This window comes from Hypanus sabinus, chromosome 7 (assembly GCF_030144855.1).
Source record: "Hypanus sabinus isolate sHypSab1 chromosome 7, sHypSab1.hap1, whole genome shotgun sequence".
In the NCBI taxonomy this organism is placed as follows: Eukaryota; Metazoa; Chordata; class Chondrichthyes; order Myliobatiformes; family Dasyatidae; genus Hypanus; species Hypanus sabinus.
In genome coordinates, this window is record NC_082712.1 from 15,013,854 (window position 1) to 15,034,751 (window position 20,898).

The 20,898-nt window shown below is 48.6% G+C and overlaps 1 protein-coding gene across 3 annotated transcripts in view; it reads right to left on the reverse strand.

Moving 5' to 3' along the window:
* LOC132396574 (FYN-binding protein 1) overlaps positions 1-20,898 on the reverse strand; it is a 164,094-nt gene that overhangs the window by 104,382 nt on the left and 38,814 nt on the right. For all 3 annotated transcript variants that reach the window (XM_059974247.1, XM_059974245.1, XM_059974244.1), the window contains exon 2: positions 19,804-20,872. In XM_059974247.1, coding sequence (XP_059830230.1) covers positions 19,804-20,872 — 1,069 coding nt within the window. The remainder of the gene's footprint in view (positions 1-19,803; positions 20,873-20,898) is intronic.

Sequence of the window (20,898 nt, forward strand, 5' to 3'; positions counted from 1 at the left end):
ACCGAGGGGTCCACGGACCCCAGATTGGGAACGTTTGGAAATCAGGAAGGCTGATTTTAGAGTATGTTAAAAGGTCTGTACAACGGTGAAACATGCCATTTGCATCAAATCAAATCAGTGAGGATTGTGCTGGGCAGCCCACAAGTATGGCCATTGTTCTGGTGTCAACATAGCGCGCCCACAACTCACTAACCCTAACCTTAACCTGCACATCATGGGCAGGAGGAATGAACACTTTAAAGACAGGAGCAGGAGTCAAACTTGGATCAGAGGTTGCGGGCGCTGTGAAGTGGCCATGCTAATTGCTATGCTACTGTGTCCTTCTCGGGTCAATCTGCACCAGCTCCTGTGGATCTATGCGGACCTTCGCTCCGTCCACAACAGTCCCATTCTATTTGTGACCTTGGCAGCCAGCCCCCTCACACATGCCAAACATGTGGCGGTTGGTAGCTGAATAATCGTTTGAGCTGGGTGCTTGGTGGGAGAAGGGGCGTGGGGTTTGGAAAGGACAACAAATTCGTGACAGTGAAACCGTTGTCAGCATAAACAATAGGCTGAATGTCCTTCTGTGGCATAAAAGAACACAAAAATAATACTGACGACCAGACAGTCAGGGCCTATCCCCCAGAATGGAGGTGATGGCTAATACAAGGGGGCATCATTTTTAAGACGATTTGAGGAAACTATAAGGGGGGGATGTCAGAGGTAGTAGAGTGGTGGGCGTGTGGAACATGCTACCAGGAGTGGTGGTAGAGGCAGGTATATTAGGAAAATTTAAGACACTCTTAGATAGGCACATGGATGAAAGAAAAAAGGAGGGTTATGTGGGAGGGAAGAGTTAGATTGACCTCGGAGTAGGTCAATATCGTGGGCTGGAGGTACCGTACTGCGATATGATCTGTGTTTTTCACAAGATCTCTTCCATACTGTGCAAAAAAAAACCCAAACTCAGCTCATAACATAATTAACCAGACACGCAGAGACTTTGAAGTTGCTAACGGCTGGAGTTTTTGGGCTTGTGGTTTTGCCCGAAGGGAGCAGATCGCTTGAGCTGTGCCATCCGTTTGGAGTCAGCAAGATGAAGCACCAACCTTCTCACTTATTCCACTGCTACTTCTGTTTCACACGATCCTCAAACAGTTCACAACTGGTGACATAAATAAGCAGAGCATCTCACTTGCCCATCTTGAGGATTATTAATAACATAACTACTTGCATTGCTGCATCCTAATTTCAGAGAACTGCAATTGCAGCAGTTGCTCGCAAAGTAAGCCTTAATATTTATAAATGAATACCCTCAGCCCTATTAAATTTTCCTTTTTGAAAAAAAATATTCCTGTTCCTGAGCAGTACTATGCCATGTTGTATGTCAGCACTGCTGACAACACAACACTCCCTCTGTCAGCCAACAGCCTAACTGTTGTGCAGTGGCTAACATGTTGGACGGGGTGGGGGGGTAATACAGAGCTCTTAAGGAGCGAATCTCACAATTAACTGTGGCCAACACATTAATGGAATCACAAAAGAGGAGATTTGGTATGACACCAAAGACTATCAGAATTTCTACAGATGTACTGTGGAGAACTTTCTGACTGGATGCATCCCCGTCTGGTATGTAGACTCCCGCTTCCGTCAAAGGTGCTGAGGCGGAGATGTTCGAGAGCCAAAACCAAATTTGAGTTTGTTGTCATATACACAACTCTGTGTACACAGGCTTTGTGTTCCTGGGTATAAACATTACTGATAAGCTTGTCCTTGTCTAACCATGTGGTCACCAAGGAAAGCACAGGCACAGGCCAACCTCCATCTCCTCAGGAGGCTAAAGAAATTCAACATGTTGCTGAGGACCCTCACTGATTTTTACAGATGCACCACAGACAGTTTCAGATGCATCACAGCTTGGTACGGCAACCACTCTATGTGTAACTGTAAGATTTATAATCTTTCAAGCTCTTCTCCTTCTGGTCTCTTAAATTTAAACAATCTCCCTTAAAAGAGAATTGGCAGTCAACTTTTCTGAACTACGCTCCTACACTGTGGAATTCAATAACTCAAACTATAAGGGATGCAGTCTCAGTTGACACTTTTAAACACCAGTTCAAAGCCGATATATTTAACTTTGCTTTTAACTTACAACTTTTTGTCTTTTATTTTCATGTTTGCACTTTATCCTATTCTAAAGCACTTTGTCTGTGTTGTCTGTATGAAAGATGCTTTATTATTATTATTGCTCAAGCTGGTAAGACCTGAGCTACAGACATATCCAAGCACACTCATTCCTCAATTGCTAGGGACTTTCAGACTGTTCTAGTGGTGTTTGGTATTGTGGCTTTCTGGAGATTTACATAAATACTGCTGTGTAGGTTTAATTGTTTAATGCTATTGTGTAGTGACATCTGCAATAATCGGTCATACCATAAAATAATACAATTTATAGGTCTCTGACTCCAAAGCTGGTTTAGGCTTGTATTTATAGTAAGGTACGGTGTCTTTTATGAGTTTGTATTTTAAAGCAAGATTTTGGTGAATGATATTTGCTTCTTGATTGTGCCTGTGTAAGTTATCAGATTGAGTTAAACTGCTATAATGCATTGGATTGTTTCTGGTTTCTCTTGGCATTTTCTGCATTTATCCCTTGAATTTGATGGTCTTTTACTATAGATTTTTGACTATTAATATTATTATTAAGAAACTGCAGAGAGTTGTGGACACAGCTCAGTATACTATGCAAACCAGGCTCCCTTCCAAAGAAGGACAGAAAGTCTATACTTCCAGTTGCCCCAGTAAAGCAGCTAGCATAATCAAATGTATTTATGCTTGTGAAATGATCTGCATGGATGGCATGATTTTCACTGTATGTTGGTACATATGGCAATTAGAAACCAATTTACCCAAATCCCTTCTCCCCATCTCAATGGCCCTGAAACTGGCAATACAGTATTTTAATTAGTTAAGAGATACAGCATGGAACAGACCTTTTGGCCCAACGAGCCACACCACCCAGCAACCCACTGATTCAACCCCAGCCTAATGGCAGGACAATTTACAATAACCAATTAACCTACTAGCCGGTACGTCTTTGGAATGCGAGAGGAAACCGGAGCACCCAGAGGAGACTCACACACTCATGAGAAGAACTAACTAACTTTCTTCCAGAGCCCAGAATATAACTCTGGCCTCCTATGCCCCAAGCTAGTATAGCGTCATGCAAACTGATAAACTACTGCGTTCTTGGAAAGGAGTTTGCACTGAGGACTGTGGTGGTGAGGGCTCTTTCGATGGGGTGTGCGCATGCACACGCACACACACACACACACACACACACACACACATCTCTCAACAAGACTTAAGTTGTCTGTGGTTACCATGTGAAGATATAGCTTTTGCAACTTGAGCACAAGCCTCTGTGAATGGTGCACGTAGGGGAATTGATCTGTTACCCAGCCAGAGACCGGTGTGACTCCATCAAAGCACAGCATGCATTTCAGCTTCAGCTCTGCATACGTGGGAGGGGATATGCACTCAGGTGTGTCTGCGTGCCTGAGAAGAATAGATTGCATCTCTGTGTAACCACTTGGTTATTTCAATCTGAGCATGTGGTCAAAAATTGATGTGTGCGTATAGCTCTGGTCTACAAGCTGCCTGCATGAATGTGCTGGGCAGAGTGAAAGAGCAGAGCATTGAAGCATTGAGCAGTCCAGAATAGTACAGGCCCTTTGGCTAATGATGACGTGCTAGCTCTTGATCCTGTAAATGATCAGAAACAGCTGCAAGCTCAGCCAGCTCCATCATGGGTCATAACCATTGTGGAACACCTTTAAGAGGTGAAGCTTCAAAAAGACGACATCCATCATTAAGGACCTCATCACTCAAGATCTTCTCATTACGACCATCAAGGAGGAGGTAAAGGGGCCTGAAGACACACACTCAACATTTTAAGAGTCTTTGGAGAGGGTACAGAAGAGATTCACCAGAATACTGCCCGGGTGAGAAAGTGTTTGACCAAAAGACTATAAGATGTAGTAGCAGAATTATGCCATTCAGCCCTTCGAATCATCCCTGCCATTTGTGGAACACCATTAGTCACTGGCAACCAATCAGAAAAGGTTCCCTTTATTCCCACTCTTTGCCTCCTGCCAATCAGCCAATGCTCTGTCCATACTAGTAGCTTTCCTGACATACCATGGGGTCTTAACTTGTTATGTAGCCTCATGCGTGGCACTTGGTCAAAGGCCTCTGAAAATCCAAGAACATAACACCAACCTTTGTTGTCTTTGGTCTCCTTTGTCTATCCTACTTAGTATTTCCTCAAAATTCCAACAGATTTCTCAGGTAAGATTTTCCCTTGAGGAAACCATGCTGACTGTGGCCTATTTTATCATGTCCCTCGAGTCCCCCAAAAATGACACCCTTAACAATCAACTCCAACATCTTCCCAACCCCTGATTATTTGGCCTATAATTTCCTTTCTTCCACCTCCCTCCCATCTTAAACAGGGGAGTGACATTTGCAACTTTCCAGTCCTCTGGAATCATTCCAGAAATAATTGATTCTTGAAAGATCATTACTAGTGCCTCCACAATCTCTTCAGCCACCTCCTTCAGAACCGTGGGTTGTAAATCATCTGGTCCAGGTGACTTATCTACCTTCAGACCTTTCAGTTTCCCAAGCACATCCTCCCTTGTAGTAGCAACTTCATACACTTCTGCCCCCGACACTCTCAAATTCCAGCATACAGCTAGTGTCTTCCACAGTGAAGACTGATGTAAAATACTTATTCAATTCATCCACCGTTTCCTTGTCCCCCATTACTACCTCTCCAGGATCATTTTCCAGCGGTCCGATATTCACTCTTCCCTCTCTTTTACACTTCGTGTATCTGAAGAAACTTACTGTATCCTCTTTAATATTATTGGCTAACTTATTCCATCTTTCCCTTCTTTATAGTTTTAGTTGCCTTCCATTGCTTTTTAAATGCTTCCCAATCTTCTAACTTCCCACTATTTTTTGCTCCATTATCTGCATACTCTTTGGCTTTGATAAACATAAACTTGGCATTGACTTCTCTTGTCAGTCATGGTTGTGCCATCTTGCCTTTAGAATACTATTTCTTTGGGATGCGTCTATCCTGCACTTTCTGAATTGCTCAAAGAAATTCCAGTCTTTGCTGCTCTGCCATCATCCCTGCTGGTGTTCCCTTCCGATCAAATTTGGCCAGCTCCTCTCTCAAGCCTCTGTAATTCTCTTTACTCCTGATACATCTGACTTTTGCTTCTCCTCCTCAGATTGCAGGGTGAATTTTATCATATTGTAGTCCTGACGAAGGGTCTCGGCCCGAAAAGTCGACAGCGCTTCTCCTTATTGATGCTGCCTGGCCTGCTGTGTTCCACCAGCATTTTGTGTGTTGTTTTTATCATATTGTGATCACTGGTTCCCAAGGCTTCCTTTACCCCAAGCTCTCTAAACAAATCCATTTCCTTACAGAACACTCAGTCCAGAACCACAAGCTGATCTAAAAAGCCTTCTCGTAGGCATTCTATAAATTCCCCCTATAGGTAGGTAGAATTCCTACCTATTTCATTGGTGCCAATATGTACCACCCACTGGAAGGCCGTGGACCTGATCAGAGACATCTCTGACCCTGGCAACATACCATGCTGGTATCTCTACCGTGACCACAGAATCTTGTCTCTATTCCTCTGACTAAGAAATCACCTCTGAACATTGCAGTCCTTTTCACCTCTCTGCTCTTCTGAGTCACACCGCCAGACTCAGGACCAGAGCCCTGGTCACTGGGGCTCCCCCAGCAGGCCATTTCCCCCCCCCCCCCCCCGCAACAGTATCCAAAGGTGCCACCCACAGGTGTGTTCTGCACAGGCTGTGCATTTCCCTTCCTTCTCCTAACAGTCACCCTACCTCCCCGTAGCTCCCATGTATCACTTACTCATTCTCCCGTGTGAGCCGAGGGTCATCGAGCTGCAGCTCCAGTTCCCTGAGGAGATGCAGCCCGGTGCACCTGGTGCAGACCTGGTTATCCAGGAGGCTGGAGGTCTCCCAGAATTCCCACATTCACTCACTCAGAGAACAAAACACAGCCCGTGGAGCCGTTCTCACCACACTAAACATACTCGAATAGATGAGGACGGAAAAATAAACAGTAAGAAAGATACTTACCTCATCCAAGCCGGACGAGCCAAAGCCAATCCTACACTAGCCCACTCAGGCAACAGCCGCTCTGTTTCCCCCGCCTTCAGTTTATTCGCATTTTCTAATGAAACCTGTTCACAGATTGGGTGCAGTCCAACTCCAAAAACTGCCTCGAAGGGGTGCCTTTTTAAACTGCAGCCCTGGACCTGAATGAGATCGCTGCTTTTCTCGGGCTCCCACTCATTAATTGGTTACAGTCCAATCTAAAAACTGCAGTGAAGTGCTGGCTTTTTCAAACTTCAGCTGTGGACCTGAATAAAACCATTGCTGCCTCTTCTGCTCCTCCTCACTACTCGAGATAAAATTATGGGCGGGATAAATAGCGTAGAAAGCCAGCGACTTTTCCCCAGGATAGGAATGTCAGGTACCAGAGAGAATAGGTTTAAGGAGAGGGGAGGAAAGTTTAAAGGAGATGTGAGAGGGAGGTTTTCTCATACAGAGAGCGATGCATGGTAGAAGCAGTGATGAGAGTGACACATCAGAGGTATTGAGATGGCCACACAAACAGGCAGGGTATGGAGGGATATGGACCACGTGTAAACAGATGGGATGAGTTTTAGATTTGCATCATGGTTGGCACAGATGTGGTGATAGAAGGGATGATCCTGTGCAGTACTCTGCACTAACCTCTTCCGAAATCCAATTGCAGCAGCTTCCTACAGAAGTTCTGATGCAACTGAAGTCATTTCATAACATTTACCACAAGCTGGTGACTTTAAAATCTGCCTCCAGCCCTGTCACACCTCTCCCCTCTCAGTCCACCAATCACCTCTGCCTGTCTCACTATTCCCCTCCCACTCCTCTCAGCCGACCAATCATCTCCAGCCCTGTCGCACCCATCCCCTCAGTCCACCACTCACCTCTGCCTGTCTCACTATTCCCCCCCACTCCTCTCAGCCTACCAATCATCTCCAGCCCTGTCGCACCCGTCCCCTCAGTCCACCACTCACCTCTGCCTGTCTCACTACTCCCCTCCCACTCCTCTCAGCCTACCAATCATCTCCAGCCCTATCGCACCCGTCCCCTCAGTCCACCAATCACCTCTGTCTGTCTCACTCCTCCTCTCAGTCCACAAGACACCTCTGACCATCTTCACCGCTCCTTTCAGTCCACCAATCACCTCCAGTCTGGTCTCACCATCCCTCTCCCCTTACACTCAGTCCAACAGTCACTCTGCCCCATCTCACCACTAACCTCCCCTTACCCTCGGTTCACCAATTACCCCCATCCCTGTCTCATCACTCCACTTTCCCTTTCTCCACAGTCCACCAATCACCTTCATCCCTGTCTCACCAATTACCCCCATTCCCTGTCTCATCACTCCACTTCCCCTCTCTCCACAGCCCACCAATCTTCTTCATCCGTCTCACCAATTACCCTCTCCTGATTCAGGGTTTCAACCCAAAACATTGACAATTTCCTACCCGCACTCCTCCCCAATTCCCCACAGATGCTACTTGACCTAAACTCACATACCACCAGTCTCAGGGGCAGATTCTGCCCCGCCTTATAAAGCTATTCAATGGACCTCTCATACGCTGATCATGATCTCCCAATTGTACTTCTTGTCGTTCTTGCACATTAAATTCTGCCTGCATTGCAAATTACTACAGAAAAACCACGCAGAGCTTTCTGACCGGCTGTGTCACCGTCTGGCACGGAGGCACCACGATACACGACTGGAAATCCCGCACTGAAAGTTCAGCCAGCTCCATCATGGGCACTACCCTCCCTGCCATTGAGGACATCTTCAAAAGCGGATACCTCAAATGGTGGCATCTATCACTAAGGGCCCTCACCATCTGGGACATGCCCTCTTCTCATTGTTACCATCAGGGAGGAGGTCCAGGTCAAGTCAAGTCCTCTTTATTGTCATTTCGACCATAAACTGCTGGTACAGTACACAGTAAAAATGAAACATCGTTCCTCCAGGACCATGGTGCTACATGAAACAACACAACAACTACACTAGACTATGTGAGACAGCACAAGGCTAACCTAGACTACATAGAACACAACTACACTAGACTATGTGAGACAGCACAAGGCTACCCTAGACTATATAGAACAACACAACAACTACACTAGACTATGTGAGACAGCACAAGGCTACCCTAGACTATATAGAACAACACAACAACTACACTAGACTACAAACCTACACAGGACTACATAAAGTGCACAAAACAGTGCAGGGTAGTGCAATAATTAATAAATGATCAATAAACAATGTAATATGTACAGAAAAGGACAAATTTCAATATAATGATAAATGATGAAGACCCACACTCAATGTTTTAGGAACAGCTTCTTCCCCTCCACCATCAGATTTCTGAATGGACAATGAACCGATGAACACTACCTCACTATTTTGCTCTCTTTTGCACTTTTTAAAAATATATTTTAATTGTAATTTGTAGTAATTTTTTATGTATTGTAGTGAACTGCTGCTGCAAAGCAACAAATTTCATGACATATGTCAGTGATAATAAACTGATTCTGACTTCCTAACACTTTATTCACCCTTCTGCTTTTCTTTATACAACCTTGATGTATTAATGAATGGAATAATCTGCTTGGATAGTACACAAACAAGATAGAGAATGAAGGGGAGAATCTCATTGAAACTTGCCAAATATTAAAAGTGGATGTGGAGAGGACTTTTCCTGTAGTGGGTCAGTCTAGGACCAGAGGGCACAGCCTCAGATTAGAGGGGCATACAATTAGAACAAAGATGAAGAGGAATTTCTTTAGCCAGAGGCTGGTGAATCTGTGGAATTCATTGTCACAGACGGCTGTGGAGGCCAAGTCATTGGGTATATTTAAAGCAGAGGTTGATGGGTTCTTGATTATTCAGGGTGTCAAGTGTTACAGACAGAAGGCAGGAGAATGAGGTTGAGAGGGATGATAAATCAGCCATGGAATGGGCTGAGTGGCCTCATTCAGCTCCTGCTGTATGAACTAATGGTCGAAACAAAAGGTTTTCATTCACTGTATCTTGGTATGCACGACTGTAGTAAACCAGTTTTTGGGTGCCTTGAATACGTTGCCCAGAGTGCTAGCATAGGCAGACACACTGGGGACATTTACAAGACGTTTAGATGGGCCTATGAATGTGAGGAAATTGAAAGGGTATGGACATTGTGCAGGCAGAGGGGATCAGTTTAGCTGGCCATTTGATTACCACTGTCATTGGCTGTGCACAGTATTGTGGGCCGAAGGGCCTGTTCCTGTGCTATAATGATCTGAGTTCTAATTAGTAAGTGAGGTAGTTGTCATGATAATAAACCAATTCAACAAGGTCAGGCACTCTGCAACAAAACGGGCAACATGCAAATTGCTCCGTCCCTGAGGACGGCTAATAGAGGAAGTCATTGGTGTCGTTCAGCAGTCGCCAAACTCCCAGGGCAGAGACGGCCTGCACCTGCCTGGGCAACACTCAGTGATACTTAGGGCTGACAGGACACCTCTGACCCACAGGCCGGTTCAATCCCCATGGGCACCCACTCCAGATGTCAGGGAATGCTCTGAACGAAACTGAAATTACTCTCGTTAACCCCTCCGTTGTTTGATACGGTCGGTCCACTTCATTCTCCCACCATTGCCCTTTCCCTCACTCTCCACCACTCCACTCTTGCTCCTCCCACTCACTCGGATTTCTGCCCTGTTCCAGTTCACACTGATACCACCAAACAGTATCAGGGATGACCACACATACAGCTTACTTACTCTCCAGTTCTCTGTTTCTCTCTCCCTCTATCCCTAAATCCTCTCTCACTCTCTACCCATTATCTCCTTCTCTTTCTTTCTCACCTCTAAATCCCTCTCTCCTCCACTACTCCCTCTCCCTCCCTCTCTCACTCTTCCTCCCTCCCTCTCACTCCCTTCTATTTCTCTCCCTCTCTTTTCCCCCACTTCCTCTCCCTGTCCCCCTCTCCCTCCCCGCTCCATCCCTATCCCCCTCTCCCATTCCCCATCTCTCTTTTTTTCTACCTACCTCTCTCTGCCTCCCCCGTCTCCCTCTCTCCAGCCCCTCACTTCTTCAGGGCTTTGTTCGCCGTCGCGATGAAAGGCTGGCATTAACAATCGGAATGAGGGATGAAAAGTTCTCTATTTTTGTACTATTTATCTATTTATTTCTTCTTCTTATAACGTGTGGTAGTTTAATATTCTGCTGTTGCAAAACAACAAAATTCCACACCATACATCAGTGATAATAACCAGATTCTGATGTTCTATTCTGGATTTCTTTAATTTATTAAAATGAGGTAAAGATAAAAATCATCTTTATATGTCACAGTTACAGTGAAATGCATTGTGCCAATGACCCACACAGTTCGAAGAAGTTGCTGGGCTCGGCCTGAAACTGTTGCCACACTTCCACAGCATGCCCAAAGCTTACTAACCCTAACCCGTACTGTCTGTCTTTGGCATGCAAGAGAAAACCAGAGCACCCGGAGGAACTCCACTTGGTCACAGGGAGAACGCACAGACAGCTGGCATTGTAAAGCTTTAGGCTAACCACTGTGCCCGTTTATTGGCAAATACCTGCTGGGCTTGGGCTTGAGCACGGAATCAGAGAGGTACAGAGTGCCGAAATAGGCCGTTTGGACAGACTCACTCAGCCAGTCCCATTTACCTGCATCCCCCGAAACTTTTCTGATTATCGGTTACAACAGGACTTTGACAGAGCGCAGAGCTGCGCTGACAAGTGGCAGATGGAGTTCAACGCTGAAAAGTGTGAAGTGATTCACTTTGGAAGGTCGAACAAAGGCAGAATACAGGATTTTTAGTGGTAAGATGGAAATGAGGGAACCTGGGTCCATGTCCACAGATCTGTCAAAAGTGTTGTACAATTTGAGAGGGTGGATAAGAAGGTACAAGGTATATTGGTCTACATCAGTCGGGGATGGAGTTCAAGAGCAATGAGATAATGTTGCAGCTCCATAAAACCCTGGTCAGACCACACGGGGTCGTGTGTTCAGTTCTGGTCGCCTCATTATAGGAAGGATGTGGAAGCTTTAGAGGGGTTGCAGATGAGATTTACCAGGATGCTGCCTGGGTTAGAGAGGATGTCTTATGACAACAGGTTCAGCAAGCTAGGGCTTTTCTCTTTCAGAAGGAAGGTGAGAGGTATCTTGATAGAGGTATGCAAGATGATGAGATACACAGATCAAGTGGATAACCAGAGACTTTTCCCCCAGGGTCCATATCCTTCCATTTTCCTTGTATTCATGTGCTTATCTAAACGTCTCTTTAATGTTCCTAATGTACCTGCCTCTACCACCTGCTCAGGCAGGCCACTCCAAAACCTTGCCCTTCACACCTCCTTTGAAATTACCCCCTCTCACCTCAAATGCTCTGGTTTTACATATTGGACCATCTGAAGCTGGATTACAGGAATACATTGCGAGCTGACCAGAATCAACTCAGTGATAAACTTAACACATTGACAGGTCCTCAGCACGTTTCTGTAGCAGAATTAGCAGGCTGCAAGCTGCACACACTGGGGTCACCCTGCACAGCTACGAGCAGAGTCGACAGACGCTGAGGCTGAGGCTTCTAACTGAGCATCTCAATCAGTGATGTACTGTAGCAGAACGTGCAAGAGAGGGAGGGTGGAGGTTACGGGAGAGAGGGTGGGGTGGGAGGGGCAGGGCAGACAGTGGGAAGGGCCAGAGGGAAAAGGGGGAGAGAGAAAGGGATAGAGGCTGTGAGCAGGAGAGAGTGAGAGGGAAAGGAAAGAAAGAAAGAACATACAGTAAAACACTACAGCACAGTATCGACCCTTCGGCCCACAATGGCATGCTGGCCTTTCAATTCAATCTAACACATCCCTTCCACATAGCTCTCCATTTTTCTATCATCCACGAGTTTCTTAAATGTCCCTAACATACCTGCCTCCACCACCATCCCAGCAGGACTTTCTATGCACCCATCACTCTGTGTTAAAATAACATCCCCCCTGTACCTTCCTCCAAAAACCTCAAAATTATGTCCCCTCCTGTTAGCCATTTCCACCCTGGAGAGAGAGGGAGATGGAGATATAAAAAGAGCGGAGGAGGAACAAGATAATCAGATTATACTTCGTTAGCATTTCCTTAATAATTAGAATCAGCATCTCACCAAGGAAAGATACTAGTTTGACAAGTCAGTTCCCTTTCTCTCACACACGGCCTCTGCTCCCCTCTCTCATGGCATCTACACTCTTTTTCCCTTTCTCTTTCTCTGCCTCCGTCCCCCTGCTCCCTCTCTCTCTACCCCTACCTTCTCTCCCTCTGCCTCTGGGCCTGTTTCCAGCAGCTCTGTTGAATATCTGTCCCTTGTCTGTTTCAGAGCCTGGGAGTTTTTTTATACTTTAACTTCCTCACCCTGGACATCAGCCAGCAGTCAGTAGCACGTTATCTGTGTGGGATTTGAGAGTGAGAGAATCAGAAACTGAAAGGCAGCATCAGACAGTGGGGGGGGGGGGGGGCAGAAGCCAGTGACTGACAGCAAGAGTCAGGCAGACTCAGACAGCAAGTACCTGAGACAAGGGAGAGAAGCAAGTGAGACAGGTGGAGTGAGACTGACTCAGAATACGAGTGAGTGGGAGAGCTTAAACCCCCCCCCCCCCCCAGTAACAGAGAATGGGGGTAAGAGAAGGGAGGGAGTGTGAGACAGAGAGTGAGTGTATGCAGAGAGAGGAAGAGAGTGTGAGAAGAGAGAAAGAGTGCTCGCATGGGAGAGGGAGAGAGGGGGAGAGGGGGGGAGAGAGAGAGGTAGAGGGGAGAGAGGAGAGAGAGAGGGGAGAGAGAGAGAGAGAGAGGGGAGAGAGAGAGAGAGGGGAGAGAGAGAGAGAGGGGAGAGAGAGAGAGGGGAGAGAGAGAGGAGAGGGAGGGAGAGGGAGGGAGAGGGAGGGAGAGGGAGGGAGGGAGAGGGAGGGAGAGGGAGGGAGAGGGAGGGAGAGGGAGGGAGAGGGAGGGAGAGGGAGGGAGAGGGAGGGAGAGGGAGGGAGAGGGAGGGAGAGGGAGGGAGAGGGAGGGAGAGGGAGGGAGAGGGAGGGAGAGGGAGGGAGAGGGAGGGAGAGGGAGGGGGAGAGAGAGAGAGAGAGAGAGAGAGAGAGAGAGAGAGAGAGAGAGAGAGAGAGAGAGAGAGACATTTTAGCTGAGGTTTGTGCACCTTGCTGCAACTTGCAATGCTGTCATGCAAAGTGAGGGTTTCAGAGCAAAAGTGGAGGGGGCGAGCAGCTCTCGAAAATTGCAAATCGAGTACTTCTACGATCCAAGGCTCAGCCCCCTCTCCACAGTCTTCCTCTTGCTCTCAGACAACGGAGAGCCCAACATCAGGGTGGAGTGACCTGATGCAGGAGAAAACTCTCTGGGAGAAATGGAGGCTTCAGTGAATGTTGTCAATCATTAGCGTTTTCTCAGTGAAAAAAAAACTGAACACAACAGCACCGTACAAGCCCTTTGGCACACAATGTTGTGTTGAACATTTCTCCTACCGTAAGATCAGTCTAACCCTTCCTCCCACACAGCCCCATCCATTTTTCTTCCATCCATGTTCCTATCTAAGATGTCTCTAATGCATCTGCCTGCTGGCATCACGTTGCACACACTCACCACTCTCTGTGCATAAAGCCGACCTCTGACATCCCCCTGTATTTTCCTCCAATTACCTTAAAGTTATGCCCTCAGGTATCAGCCAATTCCACCCTGCGAGAAGGTCTCTGACTGCCCACTCTATCCCTGCCTCTTATTATCTTGTACACCTCTATCAAGTCGCTCCTCATCCTTCTTCACTCCAGAGAAAAGTCCGAGCTCACGCAAGACCGATTAGTTTTTTTTTGTTTATCTGGACATTGAAACATACTGCAAAATCTGGTGTTTGTGTCAAATCACAGCAGTGAGGATTGTTCTGGGCTGGCTTTCAAGCTTCACCACTTTCCCTGCCAACCCTGCATGCCCAAAACATACAACCCTAACCCACAACCTTTTGGAATGTGTGAGGAAACCCACAGGGAGACTCTTTACAGGCCGTGGCTGAGAGCGGTTGTAATAGTGTCATGCTCACAGCTATTCTGTCGTGCCATCCCACATGTCCTCGGATCCAGGAAGCATCCTGATAAAAAGTTTGTCTTATTCATCTGCAGATTCACATTCAGCGACCCCTGTACAGAGGTTCCCACGTCCCTCTGAACTGTCGGTCACTCATAACTTAGAAAATACACCACGCTTCTCAGGAGATCTGCAGATGTTGGCAATCCAGAGTAATGCACACAAAATACTGCAGTAACTCAACAGGCCAGGCAGCATCCAGGCACAGGAATAAACAGTCGATGTTTCGGGCCGAGACACTTCATCGGGATCACTTCCATAGATGCTGCCTGACCTGCTGAGTTCCTCCAGCATTTTGTACATTTCTAAGTGCGTGACTTTACATTTTTTTCCCATGGTTCTTCAGCTGTCATTACCTTGCCCTGAAGCCTCTCTGTACCCTCCCCACAGGCTACACTGACACCCAGCTTCAGATATCCTTCAGACCCGGTCCCTCGACAAAACATCGACTGGTTTTGCCTTTATCTACTCCTCTGGCTGCACCTCAACAAATCTTTTCACAGCTTTTAACAATGATCTGTTCGCAGTTTGAAATCTCTTGGTTAAGACCATAAGACCTCTTACCTACAAGAAAGAATACAGAGAAAGTTTACAAGGATGGTGCCAGGACTGGAGGACCCGAGTTATAAGGAAAGATTGAATAGGCTGGGATTTTATCCTTAGAAAACTGAGAGGAGATTTGATAGAGGTGCATACATTTATGAGGGGTATACAGAAGGTAAATGCAAGCAAGCTTTTTCCACTGAGGTTGGGTGGGATTCCAAATAGAGATCACAGGTTAAGGGTGAAAGGTGAGAAGTTTAAAGGGAACATGAGGAGAAAATTCTTCACTCAGAGGACCGTGAGTGTGTGGAATGAGCTGCCAGTGCAAATGATGCATGTGCGCTGCATTTCAACATTTTGGGGAGGTTTGGATAGGTACAAGGATGGGAGGGGTATGGAGGGTTGTGGTCCCGGTGCATGTTGATGGGAGTAGGCAGTTTAAATGATTTCAGCATGGACTAGATATTTCTGTGATGTACTTTTCTATGACTCTATGACCATAAGACATAGCAGCAGAATTAGGCCCCTTTGGCCCATCGTTCCAGCATAGCTGACTCACGATCCCAGACGCCTGCATTCTTCCCATAACTTCTGACACCTTGAGTAATAAAGAACCTGTCAACTTCCCTCCAATTTTAAATACATAGCCCTCCACTGATCTGATCATCCATCTGCCTATCTGAGACCATCTTCAATGTCTCTAATGTACCTGCCTCTACCCTTAGCACCAGCAGCACGTTCCACACAAGCTGCTCTCACGGCCCACCCTCCACGGGGCAAACGGCTCACGGCCCACCCTCCACGGGGCAAACGGCTCACGGCCCACCCTCCACGGGGCAAACGGCTCACAGTCCTCACCCTCCACGGGGCAAACGGCTCACTGCCCCCACTCTCTGTGGGGCAAACGGCTCACAGTCCTCACCCTCCACGGGGCAAACGGCTCACTGCCCCCACTCTCTGTGGGGCACACGGCTCACAGTCCTCACCCTCCACGGGGCAAACGGCTCACTGCCCCCACTCTCTGTGGGGCAAACGGCTCACAGTCCTCACCCTCCACGGGGCAAACGGCTCACTGCCTCCACTCTCTGTGGGGCAAACGGCTCACAGTCCTCACCCTCCACGGGGCAAACGGCTCACTGCCCCCACTCTCTGTGGGGCAAACGGCTCACAGTCCTCACCCTCCACGGGGCAAACGGCTCACTGCCCCCACTCTCTGTGGGGCAAACGGCTCACAGTCCTCACCCTCCACGGGGCAAACGGCTCACAGTCCTCACCCTCCACGGGGCAAACGGCTCACTGCCCCCACTCTCTGTGGGGCAAACGGCTCACAGTCCTCACCCTCCACGGGGCAAACGGCTCACTGCCCCCACTCTCTGTGGGGCAAACGGCTCACAGTCCTCACCCTCCACGGGGCAAACGGCTCACTGCCCCCACTCTCTGTGGGGCAAACGGCTCACAGTCCTCACCCTCCACGGGGCAAACGGCTCACAGTCCTCACCCTCCACGGGGCAAACGGCTCACTGCCCCCACTCTCTGTGGGGCAAACGGCTCACAGTCCTCACCCTCCACGGGGCAAACGGCTCACTGCCCCCACTCTCTGTGGGGCAAACGGCTCACAGTCCTCACCCTCAGCGGGGCAAACGGCTCACGGTCCTCGCCCTCCATGGGGCAAACGGCTCACGGTCCTCGCCCTCAGTGGGGCAAATGGCTCACGGTCCTCGCCCTCAGTGGGGCAAATGGCTCACGGTCCTCGCCCTCAGCGGGGCAAATGGCTCACGGTCCTTGCCCTCAGCGGGGCAAACGGCTCACGGTCCTCGCCCTCAGCAGGGCAAACGGCTCACGGTCCTCGCCCTCCATGGGGCAAACGGCTCACGGTCCTCGCCCTCAGCGGGGCAAACGGCTCATGGCCCGCCCTCCACGGGTGTGGGTGACCGGCTCACGGCCCACCCTTTGTAGGGTGACTGGCTCACACAGTAAATGGTGGTGGGATTGGCTCCAGTCTGGTCCATTCGCTGAGGAGCAGACACCATAGAGGCTTCTCCCCCTCCTCAGAGTGCCCGAGCTCTCCCTGGATCCCTCCCTCTCCTGCTTCAAGCCTTATACACAGCCACCATTTATCAGAAACACAGTGCAGAAATGGGCCCTTATGACTAATCCCATCCATGTTGGCCATACTAGACAAGTCATTGTGTGTATTTAAAGTGGGGGTTGATAGATTCTTAATTAGCCAGGGTGTCAAAGGTTACGGGAAGGAGGCAGGAGAATTAAATGAGCCAGGATGGAGTGTGCTCGATGGGCTGAATGGCCTGATTCTGCTCCTATGTTTGATGGTCATATGATTCCTATTTAGAATAATTCAATTCGCCCACATTGGACCCCTGATCTCTACATTAGGAGGTTCCCAACTGGGGGTCCACAGACTTGGTGGTTAATGGTAGGGTCCAGTGCATAAAAAGGGTTGGGAACCCCTGCTCTACATCTCTCCGATCCAACTGAAAGGCCCAGGTAGAGTGGATGTGCCGGGGATGTGATTATTTTATTGAGATACAGTGTGGAATAGGCCATTCTGGCCCTTCGAGCCGCCCCACCAGTAACCCCCAACTTAACCCAGACTAATCATGGCTCAATTTACAATGACCACCCAGCAACCGGCACGTCTTTGGACTGTGGGAGGAAACTGGAGCACCTGGAGGAAACCCGCACAGTCAAGGGGAAAACGTATAAACTTCTTACAGGCAGTGATGGGATTTGAACCCTTATCGCCTGTACTGTAAGGCATTGTGCTAACCACTACTCTTCTGTGCCTAGGACCAGAGGGCACAGCCTCAGAACAGAAGGACGTCCCTTTAGGACAGAGATGTGCTGGGACAAAGAAATCAGAAGTAAAACTATCAGTGCATACCACACAAAGACCAAGACAGCAGATTACCAGCTCGTATATTCAGGAAGGCACCACCTTTATCTCTGCCTCCAGTCTCCTCCCGTCCACCATCTGCACTCCACAGCACTGCCCCCTCTCTACCAATGGCAGACAGTCCTCCTGGGGTCAGAGCTCAGGAATCCATGTCCGAACAACTCGTCCCTGGAGCCCCTTTCCCCTTCTGTCTGCTTCCTAAATGGTGCCACGGCAGCACAGACGTCTGTGTGTCGCTAACACAGCGTCAGAAGTCAGAGTTTGGAGTTCAATTCTGGCGCTGTCTGTAAGGAGTTGGTATGTTCTCCACAGGTTTCCTCTGGTTTCCTCCCACATTCAAAAGGCACTGGTTAATCGGTCATTGTAAATCGTCCCGTGAGTAGACTAGGGTTAAGTAGGGACAGCAAGGCCCACTGGACCAGAACTCTAAACAAATAAACACAACCAAACTCCTCATGTCACGAACCCTCACGTCTCCTCACACAGCTTGTATTGCAGTGCTCACACTGCGTGACTGCCAGCACGTTAAAAGCCCTACGTGAATGCAGATGTTTACCAACCACATTCCAGATGTTTGGAGCAGCTGGCCTGCTCGGGTTGGCCCAGATCCTGGGCACTGACATCTCAGAGGACCTATCCTGGGACTAACGTTTTGATGCCATCGCAGAGACAGCACACTCGTGTCTTTACTTCATTAACAGTTTGAGGAGATTTGGTATGTCACCAAAAACTCTTATAAACTTTCTTCAGATCGTTAAGTGTGCTACTGCTGACACCCCCCAACCTGCAGATGCAGGCACCTCCCAGTCTCCATCCAGCTAACAGGATTCGCCTGCCACTCATTCCAGACATCACCGGCAGCCTATTATAACTCAGCTCGCAGCCAAACTCCTTGTCCACTCATCGAACTGTCAGCCTCAACCAGTCCCTCTCCCTGCCTAAAGTTTACCTTGACACCTGTTGTGTTTAGTATCCGTTCTCTCTTGTTTTGCGGCCCCTCATGGCTTGTTATTTTGCAGTCTAGCATCAAAGTTATCGTTTTCCATTAAGTCGTCTCTGCTGCTCTGCTTTTGGGTCAAGCCTCCTCTACATTTCCTGACATCAGATGTTCAATGGAGAGTATTATGACTGGCTGCATTACTGCCAGGTAGGAAGGATCGGGAAAAGCTTCAGAGGGTTGTAAACTCACCGTGGACACTGGCCTCCCCAACATCAAGGACATCTTCAAGAGGTAGCATCCAAAGTTCAAAGAAAATTTATCAAAGTACATGTATGTCACCATATACACCCCCTGAGGCTCATTTTCTTGTGGGCATACTCAGTAAATCCAAAAAACAGAATAGAATCAACTGAAGACCACACCATAGGACAGAGGACCAGAATTAGGCCATTCAGCCCATCAAGTCTGCTCTGCCATTCCATCATGGCTGATCCCAGATCCCACCCAATCCCACACACCTGCCTTCTCGCCATATCCTTTGATGCCCCGACCGATCAGGAAACGGTCAACTTAAATATACCCATGGACTTGGTCTCCATCGCAGTCCAAGCCAGAGCATTCCACAGATTCACCACTCTCTGCTCGGACAGACAACCAACGTGCAAAAGACAATAAACTGTGCACATACAAATAATAATGAATAAATAAGTAAGCAATAAAGATCGAGGGCATGAGATGAAGAGCCCTTGAAAATGAGTCTATAGGTTGTGAGACCCTCTTCCCATAGCTGCCATCAGGGAGGAGACCTGCACTCAATAACTCAGGAACAGCTTCTCTCTCTCCACCATTAAATTTCTGAACGGGCAATGAAAACCACCTACTTATTCCTAGTTCTACACTATTCCATTTGCAAGTTACAGTAAATTCATGGTTTTGCACTGTACTGCAGCCACAAAACACCAAATGTCACGACATACAAGGCTGCGTAATAAACCGGACTCTGAAAGTGAACATCGAGGGAAATCCACCCCCCCCCCCCCCACCCCGCACTTAACCGGAACTCCTGACATATCTTGCTGGTGAGGATGCAGGGCACCTACCTGGAGTTGGAGGGTGTGGCTTCTCTTGTGGTTTCTTGAACTGCTCCAGGTTCACATTGGGGGGTCGGTTGGGTTTCTGAGGAGGAGGCCCCAGGGTCCACAGCGCTGGCAGGTTCTTCCGCTTGGGGACGGCGGTATCCTTCTGTCCCTCCTCGTTTTCCTGGCTCTGCGCCTTGTTCTGGAACTGGCTCTGTAGCTGCAGGAACCTATTGGGTCCACTGGGGGCTGAGGAGGCCTCCTCTGGCTTGGCCCTTGGAGGAAAGTTCTTCAGAGCCGAAGGCTTTAAGTTTTCACTCTTGCTCTCCTCGCCCCCGTGAATGGGACTCTTCCCCTGTTCACCCACTGGCTTCAGCGGCTTAAGGGGGAAGGGCCCACCACTCCTCTCACTCCCACCATCCTCCTTCTTGGCACTATCGGTGTTTTCCTTTGGAGGGCCTGAATGATCATTCCAAGTTTTCAGTCCGACTGATTTGGGGACGGGAAGTTTCACGGGCTTGTCTGGGCTCGCACCTCCAGCCAGTGAGTTGGCTTTCAGGAACTGGTTTTTGGAGAAAGCAGTCCGGTTTTCACTTGGACTTCCGGCATTTGAGGGCTTGGCAAAGGTCGAAGGCTTGGGAAAGGCTGGCTGGGCCTCACTCTCCTTGAGTGTGCTCCCCGAGTCTGCTGTCGGCCTCAGTCCAAACTTCACAAAAGGGGACTTCTCCTCCTGCTCCTCCTTCACTGTGTTGAAAGTGTTGAGGGAGGGTTTTGCCCCAACGCTGGGCTTTGGAAAGGGAGGTTTGGGGTCCCTGGTCTCCTGCTGTGCTTTGACCGCAGATGGCTTGGGGAAGACGGGCTTGTCTGCGGCCGGGTTGGGCTTCTCGCTGAAAGAACCAGTGGACCTGCCCGTGGGGAACCTGGAGACTGAAGTACTTTCAAAGGCGGCTGCCTTACTGGCGACGGAAGACATGTTTCTCAGGATTGGAGCGTGGGAGGGGACTGTGAGCTTCTGGGAACCTTGGGCAGGCACCCTCTCTAGAGACTTGTCATCGAACTTCGCCAACAGGGCCTTCACACCCGGTCTGCCATCCTAAGAAACCCCAAAACAAAAGGAGG